This window comes from Bactrocera dorsalis, chromosome 1 (genome assembly GCF_023373825.1).
Source record: "Bactrocera dorsalis isolate Fly_Bdor chromosome 1, ASM2337382v1, whole genome shotgun sequence".
Taxonomy (NCBI): domain Eukaryota; kingdom Metazoa; phylum Arthropoda; class Insecta; order Diptera; family Tephritidae; genus Bactrocera; species Bactrocera dorsalis.
Genome location: NC_064303.1, coordinates 20,174,002 through 20,195,164, shown reverse-complemented (window position 1 = coordinate 20,195,164; position 21,163 = coordinate 20,174,002). Strand labels below are relative to the sequence as shown.

The 21,163-nt window shown below is 37.2% G+C and overlaps 1 protein-coding gene across 1 annotated transcript; it reads left to right on the top strand.

The window, feature by feature from the left end:
* Positions 1-1,136: 1,136 nt before the first annotated feature.
* Positions 1,137-20,595, top strand: LOC105224054 (peroxisomal acyl-coenzyme A oxidase 3). Its single transcript, XM_049449354.1, has 6 exons — positions 1,137-1,824; positions 16,726-16,877; positions 17,003-17,926; positions 17,988-18,113; positions 19,063-19,405; positions 19,470-20,595. The coding sequence occupies exons 2-6, from the start codon at positions 16,743-16,745 to the stop codon at positions 20,018-20,020; spliced, it is 2,079 nt and encodes a 692-aa protein (XP_049305311.1). The 5' UTR covers positions 1,137-1,824; positions 16,726-16,742; the 3' UTR covers positions 20,021-20,595.
* The last annotated feature ends 568 nt before the right edge of the window (positions 20,596-21,163 follow it).

Below are 21,163 nucleotides of genomic sequence, written 5' to 3'. Positions count from 1 at the left end.
GTTATAACGAGTTTCCTAGAGCGCCTCGGAGTCCTCTCTCTCATGGTTGTTGAACTTTAATCGCGTTTTTCTCAAAACAATGTTTTTCTGGTCGGGCCGGGTGCTAACTTTTTTTCTACTGGACCGATTGCTCTCAAATTTAAACAGGCTATTCAACACACTTATAGTTCTCGTCGGAACTAACGAGAATTTTTTTCATCCTTAATTCTTTATCAAGAATAATTTGAACGTGAGATTACCAAAGTAGTGTCTATGTCCGGTTATTGCAACGTAATAATAACAAGTTATAGGAATTGGTTTTGTATGAGAATATTTATGTCAACGTTGTGTTCAAGAAATTTGTCCAATTGTGGGTGATGTCCGTTTATAAGGGCTGTCCGTAAAGGGTATTATAAATATTCTAAAAAAATGGTCGCATAGACAACACAGCTAAGTAATTACTCAGTAATATGACATTTAGTCATTAGTTCCAAATACTTTTCAAAAATTATTAAAATAAAATTTCAAAAATTTTATCTATAACCCTGCAGAGCGGCAACACTGTACACGCATACTCTCTTAAACGGCCGCAAGTCGCTCTTCTTCCACTAAATGAGTTTTGCACACGGTTTCATTCTCATTTCGTTCCGGCCGCGTTTTCACAATAGATACAATTTCATACCGCCGACAAATACACTCAAATAACTGTAATTTCTAACTTTATTTCGTTTAATTTGGGCATTTTTAATTGGAATATTTTGAGAAATCAACGCTGCTGTTGTCACAGTTATGAATATGCCGACTACAAGTATTTCTCATGGATCACGAGCATGTTTTGCCTGCATACTACGCGCATACATGTATGTAGATGTGTATGTGTATATGAAAATAATATTATTTTGTGTTGAACTACTTGACTGCCAGCCGGCTTGCTGATTACACGTACACAAACATACGTATGTATGTATGTATTTTACTTGACTGTATGATTTCCACCGCCAACGCTCTACAACTGCCTGCCGTTGCGGCTGCTGCTGTCGCTGCGGTTCCCGCCTCCGTCGACGCCGGCATTGCCATTGAAATTTAAATTGAAAGCGACGATGGTTCTCAACTTAATGGCAGCGAGCTCGTGTCCACACATTAGTATCTAAAGAGTTCAGTAGTTGCAGATACATCGTCGCCTTCAGTGGTATCTAAATTTACGCAAGTTCGGAGGCTAATACATATACATACATACATAGATACATACAAACAGACGGACATATACGATAGCGAAAACGTTCACTACCAACATATCCACTTATGCATATATACTACCTATATAACTGTTACAAACACCATTAACCACCCCAACGGAGTAGAGGCGCACAACGCAACAGTGACCACCCACCTAAACACTTCGTTTTTTCCTACCTTACGCAGTTCCATTTGAGTAGTGTACGCGCACGGCATCTCTGTAACTGGAACAAAAAAATTAAGTGTGATTTTAATTCAAGTGTTGTGCATTTCAAGTTCATACATTGTGTGAGTGAATGCGTACAGAATCGCGACCAAAGTCATAAAATCAAAAGTGAAATAAATTGAAAAGCCCATAAGGCATACCGATATTATATCCAAATAAATATTTATATAAATGCATAGTAGCAGATTAGTGTAAGAAGCAACGAGTCCATTCAATATTTCAACGAAACTCTTCCACGAAGCAACCGAGAACCGGACAGTATTATTTATTTTGGTTTTTTGTTTAAAGTGACACATCCGACGAGGCATCTGGCTTGCGACCTGGCTGTGAATCGCTACAACAAAAAGAATACGTGCAGAATTCTTCCTTTCCTCCAAAGACTGGTTAGTGCATATCTAGTTTAGTGCCAAATATCTACAGTAACGCGTGTATGTGTATAAGTGTGTGTGCATGTGCGAAATTCTTGATTTTTATCTTGCTACCTGTGAATATACATGCCTACATGCATTGTACATATGTATGTATGTACGTTAGAATTTATGTCAGTCGGTCTACGTGTACGTGACGCATCTGTTGAGCGATAGTATATTGCCTGCGAGTGCCCAAATATGAGTACATACATACATAGCCATTAATTCGTAGCTATGTAACTATAAGCAAATATTGACTTAGGTAAATACCATTGCAGATGTAGGTCTGTATGTATAAAGTGGTAATAGTTACTCCAAACTGTTTTAGGTATTAACTTTTGAGGGCTTAATACACATATGTACATATGTGCACACATACACACTTATGTAAAAATATGTATTAACGTTTATTAAATAAGTAACTGTAAGTACGAACTTATGGCAGTCACTCAACTAAGTATATGGAAAGTAATTTATTAAACCTTGTGAGACTTAGCATAATAAGTTACTATGAAGTAACTATGAGCACTACACGTCAAAAATATAGTATGTAGATATATATATATATATATATATATATATATGTATATGGTAAACTTATGGTGTATAATATGTTCGTCTACGTTACTAAAAAACAACAAATATTAGTTACTCATTAAGTGTATATTTTTATACTCCTGCAACATGTTGCTACAGAGTATAATATGTATATATTTTTGTTCACCTAACGGTTGTTTGTATCACCTGAAAAGTGCCGACATAAATATAGTTTTATATAAAGAGTTGAAAACTGGTTGGCTCTCTGTCCGTCCGTCCGACTGTGCAAGCGATACACGTGTCCCCTGGCAAAATATAAAAAGAGGAGTTCGTAGCAAGCCTTTTGAATGGCCTCTACGTCTGCAAAACGCTTTCCTCTCATAGGCAAATGCATTTTTCCGAAAAGTAAGAAGTCATACGGTGCCATATCAGGTGAATACGGGGAGTGGTTAATGGTGAAAACGTGATTTTTGGTCAAATAACCGGTCACAAGCGTCAATCGAATGTTGGATTATGAGCAATTTTTGGTCGTCAGACAATTTGTGCACCTTTCGTAAGCCGAAAAGTTCGGTCAAAATGCGATAAATCGATGTTTTGGAGATCTTCAATTCCATTTCCTTGAATCTCAATGATGATTTCAGCTGATTTTTGATGAATTCAGGCACAGTTTCGATGGAATTTCCGGTGATCACGGATTTTGATTGGCCCACATGTTGATCGTAATTTATGTCCTCACGACCACTTTAAAAACGTTGAAACCACTCGTCGCTCTGGTACGGGATAGGCAATCATCGCCATAAACTCGTTTCATCAATTGAAACGTTTCGGTAAAAGTTTTACCAATTTTATTTATTTTAAAACCAAATTTAATGTTCGCTCTTAGTTCGAAGCTCATTTTCGCACCGATAACACAAACATACTGACACTTAAAACGTAATAACATCACTTCAAATCTATGAAATGTCATGAAATTCTCACTAAACAATCGATAAAGATAGCAGATTCTAACGCACCAGTCGACATATATGTAGATGTCGCCACCAGGGGCGCTAGATTTAAAAAGTCCTGTTTACTTTGGCACACACCTTGTATATCTCCCAAATGATTCGAGCTTTATCACCCAAATTTGCACAGGGCAAATGATTTCGACACTTCTTGCGATAACGTGCAAGAGGATAAAATCGAATGATAACAACGCCCAGTCACCGTATAAAGAATCGGTCAAATTGCAAGAGTATGAAATATTCGGTTAAACACGTACTTTGCCTTTCCTTATTTGTTCTAGTGAGCAACAATCACAAAAGCACATGATGCCATGCTTTTCTTTACTTACATATACTTGTATGCATATAATACATATGTGTGTGTACATCAGTTTCGTGATAAAATATCAATGTGTGTGAAATGCCGGTAACGCTTTATGGGGGGGAGACTGCCAGTCGCATATTTTATTGCCGCCATCGCAGTCGTCATCGTCATCGTCTCTAATCAACAGCGGCAGCGTGAGCGTGCATTACATCACTTCAAGACAAATGTGGCACGATAGCGGTTAAAAGCTCTCCATGTGGTCAACGAATTTGAATGACAACACAACGTATACAAATACATACTACACATACTTACTTATATACAATAGTATGTACTAAAGCTGTATACAAGTGTATGTGCTCAACCAGCTGTGAATGGCAACGGATTATATGCATGTTCTTCTAGCGATTAGAGTGTCACGCATAATTTAGACTTTAATAATTTATATCTAGAAATAATTAAGTGCAGTAAAATTAAAGTCAGAAAAGTTCATTTAAACTCCACGAAAAAATGTGTATCGATTGATGTAGGGTCTACTTTGACTATAGGTCATTTATTCAGAAGAATTACAAATTTCAACCCAACCGTATTTTGGTTGAAGTTTTAAAATTCGGTATTATCGATATCGACTCAAAAAGGTTTGATTTAAGTGTTGTATGCATTGTTACTCTTAAATTTTTTATGGTATTACGAATTTCAACTTTGTGCAAGTTGGGTTGACTTGTTTGATGACAGGAGTTAATATTCAAAAATTACAACTGCTACCAAGCAGAATTGACAAAATCTACTAATCGTAGAAATATTCTTTTCTAGTAAAGTTAATTTTTTGAAGCGTTTTGCTTCAAAACTGCATTCCAGTCAAATTATTATTATTATTAATTATGAATCAATACTTTTTTTGTAATTGTCTGCTTCTGGTTTCTCTGAAAAATTGTATACGCCCCCAATACAAGTATAATAATAATAATATAATGTATATGTGCATAGATATAAATTAACAAGTACTCGCATATGTATTTCGTCTCAGTGTTTGAACTGATATAAAAAATTACAATTAAAAACCAAACACTACACTTATACAGAATAGTACTCATGTAAGTAACCGAGAAATTTTGTATTAGGATAGGTTATGATTTCTCAACTTTTGAATTTTTTATGTGGATAAATTCAATAGTAATACTATATTTGAAGGAATCTTGCATTGAAATTTGGAACTTGATATTTCTTACAATATCATTATTACAGGCACGGTGTCAGTTTGACATTATGTCTCTATTCAAATTCTTCTTTACTGGAAAAGAAACCGCTTACGCGGTTATAGCCGATTTAACAATAGCGCGCCAGTCCTTTCTTCCTATCGCAAGGTGGCGCCAATTGGAGATTCCAAGAGAAGCCAGGTACCTCTAACCTGGACTTTCCAACGCAGTGGAGGTCTTCCTCTGTTTCCACCGGTGGGTACTGCGTCGAATACGTTCAGAGCTGGAGTGTTTTCATCCACTCGGACGACATGAACTAGTCAGCGTAGCCGCCTTCTGTTAATTCGCTGAACTACGAAAATGTCGTCGTATATCTCATACATCTTTCATCGTTCCATCGAATGCGAAATTCGCCGTGGCTAACACGCAAAGGACCATAAATCTTGCGCAGAACCTTTCTTTCGAAAACTCGTAACGTCGACTCATCAAGTGTTGTCATCGTCCATGCTTCTGCACCATATAGCATGACGGGAATAATGAGTGACTATAGAGTTTGGTTTTTGTTCGTCGAGAGAGGAGTTTACTTCTGAATTGCCTACTTAGTCCGAAGTAGCACCTGTTGGCAAGAGATGTCTTGCGCTGGACTTCAACGCTGACGTTGTTGTTGGTGTTGATGCTGGTTCCAAGATAGATGAAGTTATCTACGGCTTCAAAGTTATGAGTGTCAACAGTGACGCTGGAGCCTAGTCACGAGTGTGACGACGGTTTGTTTGATGACAGCAGATGGTGAGTGTCGATTCTCTTTTCATGGCATTTTTCCAAGATTTGGCGCATGGTAAATATCTGGTCAGTTGTTGATTTTCCAGGCCTAAAGCCACACTGATAAGGTGCAATCAGTTTGTTGAGGGTGGGCTTTAATATTTCACACAATACGCTCGATAGAACCTTATACGCGATGTTGAGGAAGCTTAGCCCATAGAAGTTGTGGATTGGCCATAGTCCACTGGAATTCCAATCGTTGGACATGCTTTCGTTCGACCATACTTTACAAAGAAGCTGATATATGCTCCTTATTAGTTCTTCGCGGCCGTGTTTAAATAGCTCGGCCGGCAATCCATCGGCCCGTGCAGCTTTGTTGTTCTTCAGACGGGTAATTGCTTTTCAAACTTCTTCATGGTCGGGCAATGGAACGTCTGCTCCATCGTCATCGATTGGGGAATCGGGTTCGCCTTCTCCTGGCGTTGTACTTTCAATGCCATTCAGTAGGCTAGAGAAGTGTTCCCTCCATAATTTTAGTATCCTCTGAGCATCAGGTATTATATTACCTCTGGGGGTTCTACAAGAGTATGCTCCGGTCTTGAAACCTTCTGTTAGTCGCCGCATCTTTTCATAGAATTTCCGAGCATTACCCCTGTCGGCCAGCTTGTCAAGCTCTTCATACTCACGCATTTCGGCCTCTTTCTTTCTCTGTCTGCAAATGCGTCTCGCTTCCCTCTTCAACTCTCGGTATCTATGCCATCCCGCACGTGTTGTGGTCGATTGTAACGTTGCGAGGTAGGCAGTCTGCATGACCTCAAATCATAATCCTTAATTCAAAAGGGGGAATATCTCCTCCGAGGCTGTTTAAAGTGTTTCCTAAACCTAGCGCACAGCCCTGTGGAGGGGATGCTTCGCCTTCTCACTTTAGCTCGCCTTCAAACGGATGTTCTTAGGCTACCCAGAGGATACTTGGTCTAGGATCGGATACATATGTGTATGTATATATATATAATAAATTTTTCTTAAAAACTGACTAAAGGCGAGTGCATATACTTCATATGCTTATAACTACGAATGATCAAATAAATACAAATATACATATACTATGTGTTACATATGTCAGATCTAACTGAGTGGACCATTCTAATACATATACCATGTATGTACCAAATAAATGTAGTCATATCAAGGAAGTCTGTATGTAATAATAATAGTAACATTATAAAATTTAGTAAAATATTCAAGGCAGTTCATTTTTAATTTTCAATTTTAACTGCTTTCAATTTGAGTACTATTGTCGGCACCCAAAAATAACAAAAATAAAAATTATTAGTGATTGTATGACAAATTGCTTTTCGGTACTTACGTGTCTACGTATGATTAATATCAATTTATATTTAAATATTATCTATGTATGTATAAATATGTGTTTTAGAATTTAGATCACTATGCAACATTTATTTTTATACTCTAGCAACATGTTGCTACAGAGTATAATAGTTTTGTTCACATTATTGGTTTTTGTATCAGCTAATAGGAATCGAGACAGTCTGTCAACTAAGAGCGTGTTCGACTTTACCGACAATTAATGAAAGATTTCGCTCTAATTCCGTCGCGAGCCGATAGAGAGAAGCTTTGTCCTTGATGCATTGTCAACAAAAGTTCAGTTGTCGTTGATCTTTTGAAATCATCACATGAATCAATCACATTAAACGCCATGAGTGCTAAGTCCGCGACGCGCTACGAAGCTGTGTTCCTTTGCATCCACCCGAAAAGTCCCAAAATGTCGCATTCAGCGGCTGCTAAATATATGAGAAAGTCGAAGGCATTTGTACAGAAGTGAATACAGCGGTGGTTAAATATGTCGATGATTTACCAGAACTTGGTTCGATAGGAAAAGTGAACAAAAAAGATGAAAAAAGAATAGTGAATCTGCGGCAAGGACAAGCAATATTAATGGCAAAAGATTTAGATATATCCTACGAAACTATCCGAACCCTTCTTCATACTTATGATCTGAAATGGCGCAACACGATGAAGAGCCTCTGTTGACTGAAAAACTTGTGACGCATGAGAATATTGATAGAGATTTTGAAAATGCCATTTCTATGGCACGTTCTGTCCTCACGCGAGCCTGGTCAACTTCCACCAATAGGCTTGTTCAGCGGACCGTAAAACATGAAATAAAGGTGAATCTTTGGGGCTGCTTCTCAAAGCAGGGGTTCGGCACTTTGTACTTCTTTACTGACAACTTAAATGCCGTAAAAAGAATAAAAATCTACAAAAAGGCTTTACTGCTATCTGCCAAAGGAAGGTTCATCACAAAAAATGAAGATTGGATTCTGCAGAAGCTTCGTGGAAGACGCACATACACTTTGAAGCAGTTGTCTTACGAAATTCGTCGGATCTGGAGATCCTTGCCACTAGAATACCCCGTCAAATTAGTAGAAAGCATGCCTCGGAGATGCTAGGCAATTATCGATTATGCCCTGTGGTGACTGGACATATTATTGACCAAATTGCATGATTGTTTGTAATGTGTACAATGTATATATAAATATGAAAGTTTCTTAAAATAATTTTTTTTATAAATTAACACGACCACGCTCTTACCTGACAGACTGTATCTTCTTCTTTATTGGTGTAGACACCGCTTACGCGGTAACAGTCGAGTTTATAACACCGCGCCAGGCGTTCTTCCTCGCCCTTTGGCGCCAAGATATAGGTTTATATACATATCGCTCATTTGCTGCATGACCGGCATAATTCAAAAAACGTGATTTTTGAGATAATGCTGCAGAATTGTTCGTTATATCATACTTCATGTTGAGTGAAAAATTCATATGAATACCTCTTATATGCTCCGCTTGAGAAGAGGTGTAAGGTTAGAGTCACCGTGTAAGGTTGTAGTAAGTTGAAAACTTTAAACGCGGTTTTTGGCGAATCGATTTTTTTGACTTATGCCGGTCTTGCAGCAAATGAGCGATATTATATGTATATATAAATGATCACTACGGCTAGACGAGACGAATTCAAGAGTATATACTTATATAAAGGAAAACAGTTAACACCCTAATACATGTAAATGCTCGTATACTAGTACTATTCCGAGATTTGTGATATGGGGCTAATAGCATTTTCTAACGAAATTTTCTCATAAAACGAAAAATTCTCATAAATAAAATCGAGTGCGGATAATCAAGTAACGCTATAAGCGCGTGAATACTTCCATACAGACATGCAAACATATGTATGTACATACATAAATACAGATACGAGATCGCATGATTCGAACAACAAAATTTAAGTGGAATTTCGCCTAATTAATAGTCTCAACACACAAGTGCAAACAAATGCGAGTAAACCTTATATAAACATAGTAGATAATATAGTATTATTTTTATAATTTTGCATAGGAATGTATGTAAGACCGCACATAACTCCACGTCGTGAAACTTTACTTAATATTTTTATTGGCTTATGTCAACATGAACTTGCAGAATTATATAAGTATGTTTTTACTAGCTTTAACTTTAGGCGAAATTTAAGCGGATATGGTGTACACGTATTTCTGGTATTTCAGGAATTGTTTCATTTCTACTATTCTACGGTGAACTTTTAATATCCACAATTTAATATGCACCTCAATGGATTTGTGGATAAACCATCGACAAAATAATGCAATAAGCGTTTAAAAATCGACAATATTCTCAACGAACCCTGAACAGTAAAATCAATAATTGATGGTGACCCAAAGGGTGTAGGGAGCATATGTACACTACAACATAACTGTTTTATAAATAATAACAAGTTTATAGAAAATCTATTTGAATTTTGTTGACCTTAGGTGCGAAGAAATTAAGGCCATTCATTTGGGAAGTAAATTAAATATGAAACCTTTATTTAAGTTAATGGCGAATGGAGATTCATATTTCTGCATACAGACACAAAATGGCAGACAAAACATTTTTCTTTTTTATTTAGACTTTAACTAAAAACCTGAGCAATTTTGAAAGTTACTTTCATCACCTACTACCACCTAGAATTATTTTAAAAGCAACATGGCCACGAAAGTGCGGTTATGATACTCACAGTAACCAGAACTCAAAGTTCCATTTATTTTCAGGCGAAACTTCTTTTCGAATGTTATATTCCAGTTATATTTTATCACATGTTCTTTTCATTATTATCTCATTATAAACTGCTTTTTTGATCTTCATGAGGCTATCTTACTTCTGAATTTCTACTAAGTATTTAGTGGCACAAATAATGACAAATACCTTGCACAAGGTGCGTTCCAAAGTAAACAGGACTTAAAAAAAAACAGAACAAATGGTTTTTTCGGCAAAATCAATTAATTTTATTCAAAATAGTCTCCTTCTGCTTCAATACAGCTTTTTGCACGGTCCAAAAGCATGTCGAACGAGTGTTTTAGCTCGTTGGCCGGTATGGCCGCCAGTATGCCGGTGCAAGCCTTTTGAATGGCCTCTACGTCTGCATAACGCTTTCCTTTCATGGGCAAATGCATTTTTTCGAAAAGGAAGAAGTCGCATGATGCCATATCAAATGAATACGGGGAGTGGTTAATGATTAAAATGTGATTTTTGGTCAAATAATCGGTCACAAGTGTCGATCGATGACGCCAACTTTCATCTTCGCGATATTCGGGCCGAACACGCCGAATACAGCGCATCAAACGCTTCAGAACTCCAAAGTAGGATACCGCATTAACGTTGTGGCCAGTCGGAACAAATTCTTTGTGGACCATACCCTTGGAATCAATTTAGCATTGTCTTCATTTTTGACTTCTCCATGCGCGATTTTTTGGGTTTCGGCTCGTCCGGTGCCTTCCATTCTGGCGTTACATTTCGGGATCATATTGGAAGCACCATGTTTCGTCACCAGTCACAATATTGTAAAAGAGATGTTTGTCCTTTTTGACCTCTTTAATGATGTCCTTCGAATGTAGGATTCTGAGCAAGTTTTGGTCGTCAGTCAATTTGTACGGAACAAACCGTGCACACACCTTTCGTAAGCCCAAATATTCGGTCAAAATGCGATAAATCGATGTTTTGGAGATGTTCAATTCCATTTCCATGAATTTCAATGATAATTTCGGCTGATTTTTGATGAATTCACGCACAGTTTCGATGGAATTTCCGGTGATCACGGATTTTGATTGGCCCACATGTTGATCGTCATTTATGTCCTCACGACCACTTTGAAAACGTTGAAACCACTCGTGCACTCTGCTACGGGATAGGCAATCATCGCCATAAACTTGTTTCATCAATTGAAACGTTTCGGTAAAAGTTTTACCAATTTTAAAACAAAATTTAATGTTGGCTCTTTGTTCGAAGCTCATTTTCGCACCGATAACACAAACATACTGACACTTAAAACGCCATAACTTCACTTCCAATCAATGAAATGGTATGAAATTCGCACTGAACAATCGATGAAGATAGCAGACTATAAGGCACCCATCAGTATATAGATAACGCCACCAGGGGCCGCAAGATTCCTGTTTACTTTGGAACGCACCTTGTACTTCAGGCCAATAATGCGTGTTTAACAGAAGACAAAGGGTGTACACGGTGGAGATATTGCAGGCGCGAGAGTGTAAGAGTAAGCTTCAACATTAGTAAACCGCTGAGTAACAGTCACCTTTTCGGAAGTTAAGTAAATATCTTACTTTAGTCATAGCGATATTATTCATAGATATGTATATGAAAAATGCCCATACTGACAGTTTGTTTTACCAATTAATTTACTTCTAAACCGTAAACCCCCTTGAATAACTCAATAACAATATCAGGTTAGTGTGTGTTGTTGATTACTAATTCCTATTAATACTAAGGAAGCAATATGTGACTAAACGGTGGACAATTTTGGTCGTCCTATTATCTCTTCTACCTCATAAGTACGTATGTACGTACATACATATGTTTGTATGTGCGTAAATGGCTTGGGATAGGTCGGGTGGATTAGAAATGTCCACAGTGGTTATAGCTAAAGCCACCTGTTGGCGCTACCACTGCTAATTTATATACACACACGTATCTATATGGCTTAATGGGTATATAAAAGTAATTATTTTTAAACGAAAGTAAACTCTTAGACCCACACCGCGTTATCAGCTGCGCCATCAGTAAATCGGTGTATATTTATATAGTCACTTACATATGTACATACATTTATGTAAGGGCACGGTGTCATATTTACTTAATATCAATAAATATTTGATTGTCAATAGGCGCTAGACCGTCGCACGTTTTTACTTTTATACACCCTTGCATGCTTAGATTGCGCCATGCGCCATTAATTACAAGTGTACATAACACTCACAAGTATGTATCTAAAATGTATGAAATCCACTGAGTTTAGGGCACAGTGAGCTTGATTTCTCATGGCTCGGGTCAATTAATGTACCCAAACTATATACATATTTGTTTTAATTTTCGCAACAAGTAACCACTTAACACTTACGATGCAACATTGTGTTAACACTTCTGTTCCGGTGCTTAAATGTACAGCGAAGATGGTTTTCCAACTCGTGAACACGCCACGTATAGCTGGCCGTGTGAATAACATGGCATTTCCAGATTTATGCCACACACTTCTAGACTATATGTACGTGTGTCCTGTTGATTGTCATCTCAAATGAAATTTTCACTGGAAACTGAATAGGTTTGAACTGAAATGGCAAATCGTTGCAACTCAAAGGAGTTCGTAGAATCAAGCTTCTGACCCCTTGTATTCGATAGCAGCGTCACAATCAGTCGTGTTCCGTTACACAGTTTAGGCGCATGAAGATTGCGAAACATAATAATGGCAGATCCAACTTTTAGTCGGTTAAAAATCAGTCAGCTATTGTGAACAGACAAAAACCCGACCTATTTTTATACAAGGTGCGTTCCAAAGTAAACAGGACCTTTTGAATCTAGTGCCCCCTGGTAGCGCCATCTTAATGTCGACTGGTGCGTTAGAATCTACTATCTTTATCGATTGTCCAGTGACATTTTCATGACATTTCATTGATTGGAAGTAAAGTTATGGCGTTTTAAGTGTCAGTATGTTTGTGTTATCGGCGCGAAAATGAGCTTCGAACAAAGAGCCAACATTAAATTTTGTTTTAAAATAAATGAAATTGGTAAAACTTTTACCGAAACGTTTCAATTGATGAAACAAGTTTAAGGCGATGATTGCCTATCCCGTATCCGAGTGCACAAGTGGCTTCAATGTATTCAAAGTGATCGTGAGGACATAAATGACAATCAACATGTGGGACAATCAAAATCCTTCTTTCTGTCCTGTACGTTTTCGAACGTTTAAGGATTTTCATAAAGGGCGCATTCATTTACCAACTTTTTCGTCATACAGTACGCCCTTGCTATCGTGCACTCAAAGAATCGCAAACTCTCCAATTGGTAACAGTGATTACTCTTTTACAATTAACGTCACTCTCGTTGTTTATGAAGTTTTGAAGTGGAAAAAATATCTTTACCACTTCGAAGCGTTAATAGCGCCAGATAGCTAGGCTTATCAATTCAATAAAAAAATAATTAGAACAATTTAGCAGTAAATGTTGGGTTTTTGCTTGAAATAAGCAGAATTAGTTAAAAACAAAAATATATACATACCATAATATTTATATACGTATATGTATAACGTTGGGATATTGAGTCACTTTGGAGTGCTGACTAAATAGTCACCGATTTAGTTTTGTCGTTCAATGTTGTTTATCACGATTCTATGTGGTTCACTGTGATATTGATAATTACAATTATATTTAGAAAGCACTTTATATAACGCTGACGAGCTGGCGGGGTTTTTAACCTTACCAATCTTAATGATTAGCGATTTTATGAAAAAAAGAGTGAGCAAACATAGACTTCTGATAGAAAATAAAGACTTTTCGTTGTACATTCGTAAATTGCTTTAGAATATGATAACACTGGTATATGCATTACACACATGGCCTAATCTTGACTGATATTTTAACATTCAAATTGAATCTTGTTGCAGCAATTTCAAGTACTTATAATATATTTAAGTTCTCATACAAATACTTTAAGTACATAAGTACTCATATCTACGAGTACATGTGTATCAATAAATGTCTTAAATTACCCGTATTTACGTAAACTCATATCATTAAATAAAAATATTTTGGATGAAAATTTTATAGGTTTAGTTCAGCTTGGTTTTATCATTATCAGTCACGTACTTATATGCACAATGTTCACAGAGAGATATGTTCATTGAGGAGGAAGTTCTAGTAAATGTGTGATAGCAGCCGACTATATTTAAGTCTTATACATACTTATGTGTTAAGTTAATTGTTTAAGAGGTTAGGTGGTTTTCAGTGGCACAAAAAAAGGTATCTTTACGATTTTTTATTTTAATATAAGCAATCATATATTTTAAAAATATAATATATTTTATCAAAGCTACATATTTGAACAATATCTCCTGAAATTTCTTAACAAAAAGGTTGAAAATTCAGCCGTTGAGACCTCATTTTCCTGGGGTCTCACAAAAAAGTGCTCTCGCCGTGGACAGCATAACTTATATTGGTTCATATAAAATTAAAAAAACTAAGCATATTCCGTTAGTACATATCTAAATCTCGTAGGAAATAAAAAATTTTTAAATTTTCCTTTTTTTCCTCAGATTTCGAACAAAAAATCTCATTTTTTTGGTAAAATTTTCGCCATTCTTTGGTCAAAAAAATAAGTTGTAATGAAACAAGAAAAAATCCTGCGGCTAGATAATATTATTATAAAAATGTGCACAGAATACGAACTAAATCGGTAACTTTTCGAGAAATCGTGTCCACTGACTTCAAAAACACAGTTTCGAGAAAAACACGTTTAAAGACGATTAAAGACTTAGCGCAGCTAGCCTCGAGCGCACAAGTTCTCACGACTGTATCTCTGAAATTATTACTCAGATCAACTTTAAAATTTAGGACAATATTCCAGAGGTATTATAGAATTTAATAAAGCAAACAGAAAAAACTCGGTCTTTTGAAATTTTCAAACCCACATAACCCCTTAACGTAGAACTAAGCACCGTTCTTTAACTCGATTAGATTTAATGAAGCTTGTGAGTTTCATGCTCTTCAGCAGCCTGGTCTATTTTTGTTGAAAGCATTGACCGTCATTTTTTAAGATATTTCGCGTCAAAAATTTTCAAACTCTTTAATATTGTTGACAAACTTGGATTCTAATTGGCATGTCCATGCGTCTCCATAAATATTTGTTTACTTGAAATTACTGTTGTATCTAATCGTCTTATGACAACAGATATGCTGATTTTAAAACATACGACCTTACATAATAGCATTAACGTGGATATGAGCGAGTGTGTGTACTTAAAGTACCCCATTGTTAAAATAAGCTGGCTTTAGAATTCGAAAGTGAACAACCACTTTATTTACCTTGCAGCGTTGAACTCGCTTGCAACAACAGAATTAATTTGTCAAGAATAGAGGTTGGTAGGTCAGGAAAATTGACTGTAGTTTATGGTATTGAGAATATACTATGAAAGTATTCGAGATACACATACATAAGTACTCATATAAAATATTTCAAAAAGTCGAGACGCTTCAATTCTTTAATATGTTTAACATATCTGACCTGGATACAAACTAAATACGTATATCGGTCAAATTTGGTATATGTACTTCTTCTTTGGCAGACAATTATACAGTTTTGTTAGTGACACAATTTGAAAGGATATTGTTTTGTTGAGATATTTGTATGTATGTATGCTCACTATACTAGCTGGAAGAAGGTGAAAATTCATCGGCATCCCCATAGCGAGCACATAGCCGCCTCTCTTATCCCAAGTGCGCAGTTAGTACTTTTAAGAAAGAAATTTTGATTAATGCCTTTATGCTTTAAAGGTAATTTCGGGCAATCGGGACCGTAATCAACAATAACGCGCTGAATATGCTCTTACAAGATGTCACTCGTCTTAGGCTTAGCTACATAGACGTCGTTTCATAACCCTGATTTACCTTCGTGTAACTTCTGACTATTCAGCAAATTCTCATGGCACCGTTTTGACTCAATTGAGGATATAAAAGTTGAATCGAAGAAGGTTCTGATGGCTATCACAACGTAGGATTTTGCCAAGTGCTATGATGACTGGAGAATTCGTTGGCATAAGTGCCTAAAACAGGCCCACTATACGAGATAATACGCTCACCAACATTTTCTTTCAATAAATTGTCTGTTTCGTTGGATATTTGTTTAGTATAGTATGTATGTTGGAAAAAAGGTCGGCCACATTAACAATCTCCTATTCAGGCACGAAAAAGTCAATAATCCCAGCATTCCCCATTGGCTGTAACATTGTGGCGGGTTTTATTTTTGAAGAAATATGGAGCAATGATTAATTCTGACCATAGAACACAAAAATCGTTACCCAATTTTCAGGGCGCTGATCGACGCATTGTATTGATCCGTTGTGCTTCTGAGCACCGTGGATTTAGGCCTTCGCAGGTAGGATCCCACGTAAAACACTCCGAAACGTTTGAATTCAAACTCACCTCCACAGATTTTACTTCACCTAAAACCATTTGAAAATTAGAGAGTACGCCAGCAATGCTTGTGCCATTGATGAGTTCCAGACAATCATGCTTGATCGCTATGTTTATTGAATTCAATTGTTGATAATCAAATTGCAATCAGTTCAAGCAAAGTCCATTGAATAGATATTCTATTGAATTACTCGAATTTGTTACAATAACAATATGTTTAAATTCATCGAACTATGTAAACGGATTCAATTGTGAGCACTTACGAATGTATGTATGTGAAAGCGTGAGCTTGGCGTGTCTCTAAACTAAACAGAGTTTGTTTACCTCAGAGTTATTCGTCGTCGATATATAGCACTTTTAAGTCTGCCAATGGTTTCAGATTTCAAATACATACATATACACAAACAATATATAACATACAGCTGGCGTGATTTGCGCCGCTCGCTCTTACCTCAAATTTTCCGACAAGGTGTATTTTAACTATCATAATGTTGCTCATTGTATTTTTCTTCTTCATTCCAGCTTGAAAAGTCGGCGATATGAGTCAAAGCCCGGACACTACATTCATACCGGATCTTCCAAAAGGACCACTATGTAGATATCGCAGTTGCGCCAAATTCGACTGGAAGCAACTTAAAGTGATATTCGAAAGAGAGCAGGACTTACGCATAAAGGTAGGTGATCTCACATTGTTTCGATCTCACATTGTTTCAATAATAGCTAACGTAACATAAAATATATTTTATTTATAAATAACTACAGTTTTTAATGAACAATGCTAAATTTTTATTATTTGCAGTATAAAGTATGGAAGATACTTGAGAATGATCCACTATTCTCCAAACCACAATCTACACTCTCTGCCGATGAACAGAAGCATCTTTGCGCCATGCAAGTTAATCGCATGCCACATTTGAATCTCATACCGAAAGAGATCGAACAGAAAAGTTTCGGTGAAAAGACCAAATATTTGATGAGCATAAATGAGGCTTTGCACACATACTGTCCGAGTTTGTCGGTGAAAATCGCCTTGGGTGTCGGGCTCTTTAACAACGCCATACGCGCTATGGGCACAGAAAGACACATGAAGTACTATGACGCTGCGTGGAATCGTGAGTTAATAACATGTTTGGCCATTACAGAAGTTGCGCATGGTAGCAACACGAAAAGCATTCGTACCACCGCTACATACGATCCAAAAACACAGGAGTTCATAATAAATACGCCAGACTTTGAGGCGGCGAAGTGTTGGGTTGGCAATTTGGGTAAAACGGCCACAATTGCGATGACATTTGCCAACTTATACACAGCTGATGGCGAAAATCATGGACTCCACGGTTTTCTAATACCCATACGTGACCCCAAAACTTTGCAGGCATATCCAGGTGTGTTAGTCGGTGATATCGGCGAAAAGATCGGTCTGAATGGCATTGACAATGGCTTTGTGTTGTTTTCGAACTATCGCATACCACGCGAAAACCTTCTGAACCGTACTGGCGATGTGACACCTGAAGGTGTTTACGAAAGCGTTTTCTCTGAACCCGGTAAGGTGTTGGGTGCTGCTTTGGAGTCTTTTTCGGCGGGTCGAATTGGCATTATGCAGGAATCGGCGAATACACTCGCCAGTGCAGCTGTAATTGCCGTGCGTTATGCAGCGCTGAGAAAGCAGTTTGGTCCCGAGAAAGATGGACCGGAAGTGCCGATAATTGAGTACCAGCTTCAGGTAAGTGCTAATTATGTAATTTTTCTTATACAAATTGTGTTAATCACTCTGTCTCGCGTAGCAATGGCGCATATTCCCATATCTGGCGGCTGCTGGCGTACTGAAGCTTGCTGTGGCTGAGCTGACAGAAATTTACCTTAGCATAATTGAAAGGTCACAGAAGGACTCTAATGGATTTGAAATGCTGGTAAGTAAAATATCTAAAAATGAGATTGGCATGAGATTGATGACTTTTATTTAATTTACTATGAATTCATATTATACTAAAAATTTTATTTAATCTCCACTCATAAGTTCTGGTAAGAATTAAATAATGATCATAGGCTCAATGGATCCAACACGTTTTAAATTTGTTACCTTTCCCTGTTGAAAGAAATACGTATTGATAAATTGAGTTTTGTCCAATCAAATAAGCATTCCATCCCTAACCTTACTCCTTATGGCTCTTAAATATACTGAAACGTTAATAAATTCTCCGAGGAAAGTCGGTTCTAGGATCTGCCGTATAAGGTGCGTTCCAAAGTAAACAGGACTCACCGGAAATTCCATCGAAACTGTGCGTGAATCCATCTATCAGCCGAAATCTTCATTGAAATTGATTGAAATGGAATTGAACAAATCCAAAACATCGATTTATCGCATTTTGACCGAACTTTTGGGCTTACGGAAAGTGTGTGGATGGCTTGTTCCATACAAATAGTCTGACGACAAAAAATTGCTCAGAATCCAACATTCTAAGGACGATTATTTGACCAAAAATCAAATTTTAATCATTAACCACTACCCGTATTCACCTGATATGGCACTGTGCGACTTCTTCCTTTTCGGAAAAATGCAATTGCCCATGAAAGGAAAGCATTATGCAGACGTAGAGGTCATTCAAAAGGCTTGCACCGGCATACTGGCGACCATGCCGGCCAACGAGCTAAAATACTCGTTCGATATGCTTTTGGACCATGAAAAAAGCTGTATTGAAGCAGAAGGAGAATAAAATAAATAGATTTTGCCAAAAAAAAAAACTTTTTTTCTGTTTTTTTTCCTGTTTACTTGGAACACATCTTGTCGTGCCTAACAGTGTACATACGATTCCATCCAATTTTACTTATACCCGTTTTTTTCTTTTCTTTTAATTGCAGACCCAAATTGTGTCCGAAATTCATGCAGTCATCTCTTCATCGAAACCCCTGCTTACATGGACTGCGCGAGATGCTATTCAAGAAGCGAGAGAAGCTTGCGGCGGTCATGGTTTTTTAAAAGCTTCCAAACTGGGCGATCTGCGCAACGATCATGACCCAAGTGTCACCTATGAAGGCGACAATAATGTGCTCGGACAGCAAGCCTCCAATTGGCTGCTGCGACAATGGAATAGCACAGTTGAAAGTCCAGTGGGCACTGCAAATTTTCTGAAAAATCGTGGTGATATTCTACAATACACTTACGAAAAGGTGGCACGGGAATCGTCAATTGAATCTATGGATTGTGAGTTGAATGCAATATGTTATATTTAAGCAGATATTTAATTGCAACAATTTTGTCTTTCTAGTCGTTTTGAAATGCTACGAGTGGATGTTGTGTTATCTACTCGACAAAACCGCGAATCATATGGCTAAAGACATAAATGCGGGCGCGCATCGTTTTGATGCCCGCAATAACTCTCAGGTGTATGGCGCGCGCGATTTGTCATTGGCCTATGCGGAATATTTCGCTCTAAGTCGTTTTCGTGTCCGATTCCGTCGTCTGGAAGTGAACACCGAGTTGTCGCAAATACTGGAACTGCTTTTCGCCATCTATTCAATGTGGTGCATTGACCGACACATGACCACCTTCTATGTGGGCGGATTTGCAAAGTCAGCCGTGTTTGCCGAAACGATACGTGCACGGCTGCTTGCCAAATGTAGTGAATTGAAGAACTCAGCAGTTTCGGTAGCAGACGCATTGGCGCCGCCTGATTTCGCACTTAACTCGGTTATCGCCAAATCCGACGGACTCTTGTACGACAATTTACAAAGTGAATTTATGACCAATAAGGGTGCATTTGAGCGCCCCTCTTGGTGGAAAGATATTATTATTCCTCAGGTTAAGTCAAAGCTTTAAGAAAAGAAAAAAAGTACTCCGCCGAATGTGAATAGGCAAACATATTGCATTTTTCCTAGTGTAGGGCCTTTTTACGAGACGAATAACTGTACTGTAGTTGAATGTAATGTGCGCGTGAATCATGTAGGTGATTGTGTCTGTATAGCATTATAGTATGTATGTAAACTATGTACGAGTATAATTTATTGGAGCACAGTCTTGTGCAAAAAATAAAAAACTGTTAGAGAAACCTATGATAATGGAACGGGTATATGATATTTTTGTGGCTTGAAATTTTTACATACGCAAACTATTTGATACGAAAATTTATTAAGTAAATATTTTTATATACCTAAATACTTATAGTATATATACATATATTTGTTTATATATATCGTTTCATAGTGAATTAAAATAAAAATATTTATGTATATTTATCTAACTCAATTCATATTACCACTATTGTAATTCCTAAATTAATTTTTGTAACGTTGCTTCAATGGAGTTGTTGTGGCGTTCATGAGCGCGGTTAAAATGTATGTATGTATTCCGTAATTGTTAAATCATTATCTTGATTAAAGATTTATCTGAACGAAGATTGTTGTATTTATCTCAAAAAATTTTGCAGGAAATAAGGAATGACCTGTTTCAGTTAGGACACTGCAAATTTGAAAAGCATATAGAAAGGAGACGTAATATTTCCAAAATCTCCAAAAATAAAAATAAAAAAGAAGTAAGGGAGTGCTAAGTTCGGGTGCAACCGAACATTTTATGCTCTTGCAACTTGCAAAAATCAAAGTCAGGGATATACTTTGAGGTGTAAAACCAATCATATAGAGTAAAGTCAGCCGGATCTTCGAAACTACTGATGTTACATAGTTACAAACGACCTAGGCCAAGTTTTCGCTCAAATTAATCTATTTTAGGTAAAAATATACACTGTACACTGTTATTCGTAGATAGATAGATAGATAGGTAGATAAATATTTGAGGAATGCACCGCGACCATAGGTCTATTGTACCCTCTCCTAACTCACAGGTACTCACTTAGCCCCAGCCTATTGATAAAGTCCAATATCCTGCTGGGTGCCAGTGAGGCGATGTGATCTCTATCCAGAAACATGAATCCAAGGACCTTCAACCTGCGTCTACAGACTGCTATGC

What these genes read in the sequence shown, in the direction of transcription:
- LOC105224054 (XM_049449354.1), top strand. Translation starts at nt 16,743, where the DNA reads ATGAGTCAAAGCCCGGACACTACATTCATACCGGATCTTCCAAAAGGA. An exon ending in TAATTGAGTACCAGCTTCAG is followed by an intron (nt 17,927 to 17,987) that starts GTAAGTGCTAAT and finishes TGTCTCGCGTAG; the next exon opens with CAATGGCGCATATTCCCATA. An exon ending in CTAATGGATTTGAAATGCTG is followed by an intron (nt 18,114 to 19,062) that starts GTAAGTAAAATA and finishes TTTTAATTGCAG; the next exon opens with ACCCAAATTGTGTCCGAAAT.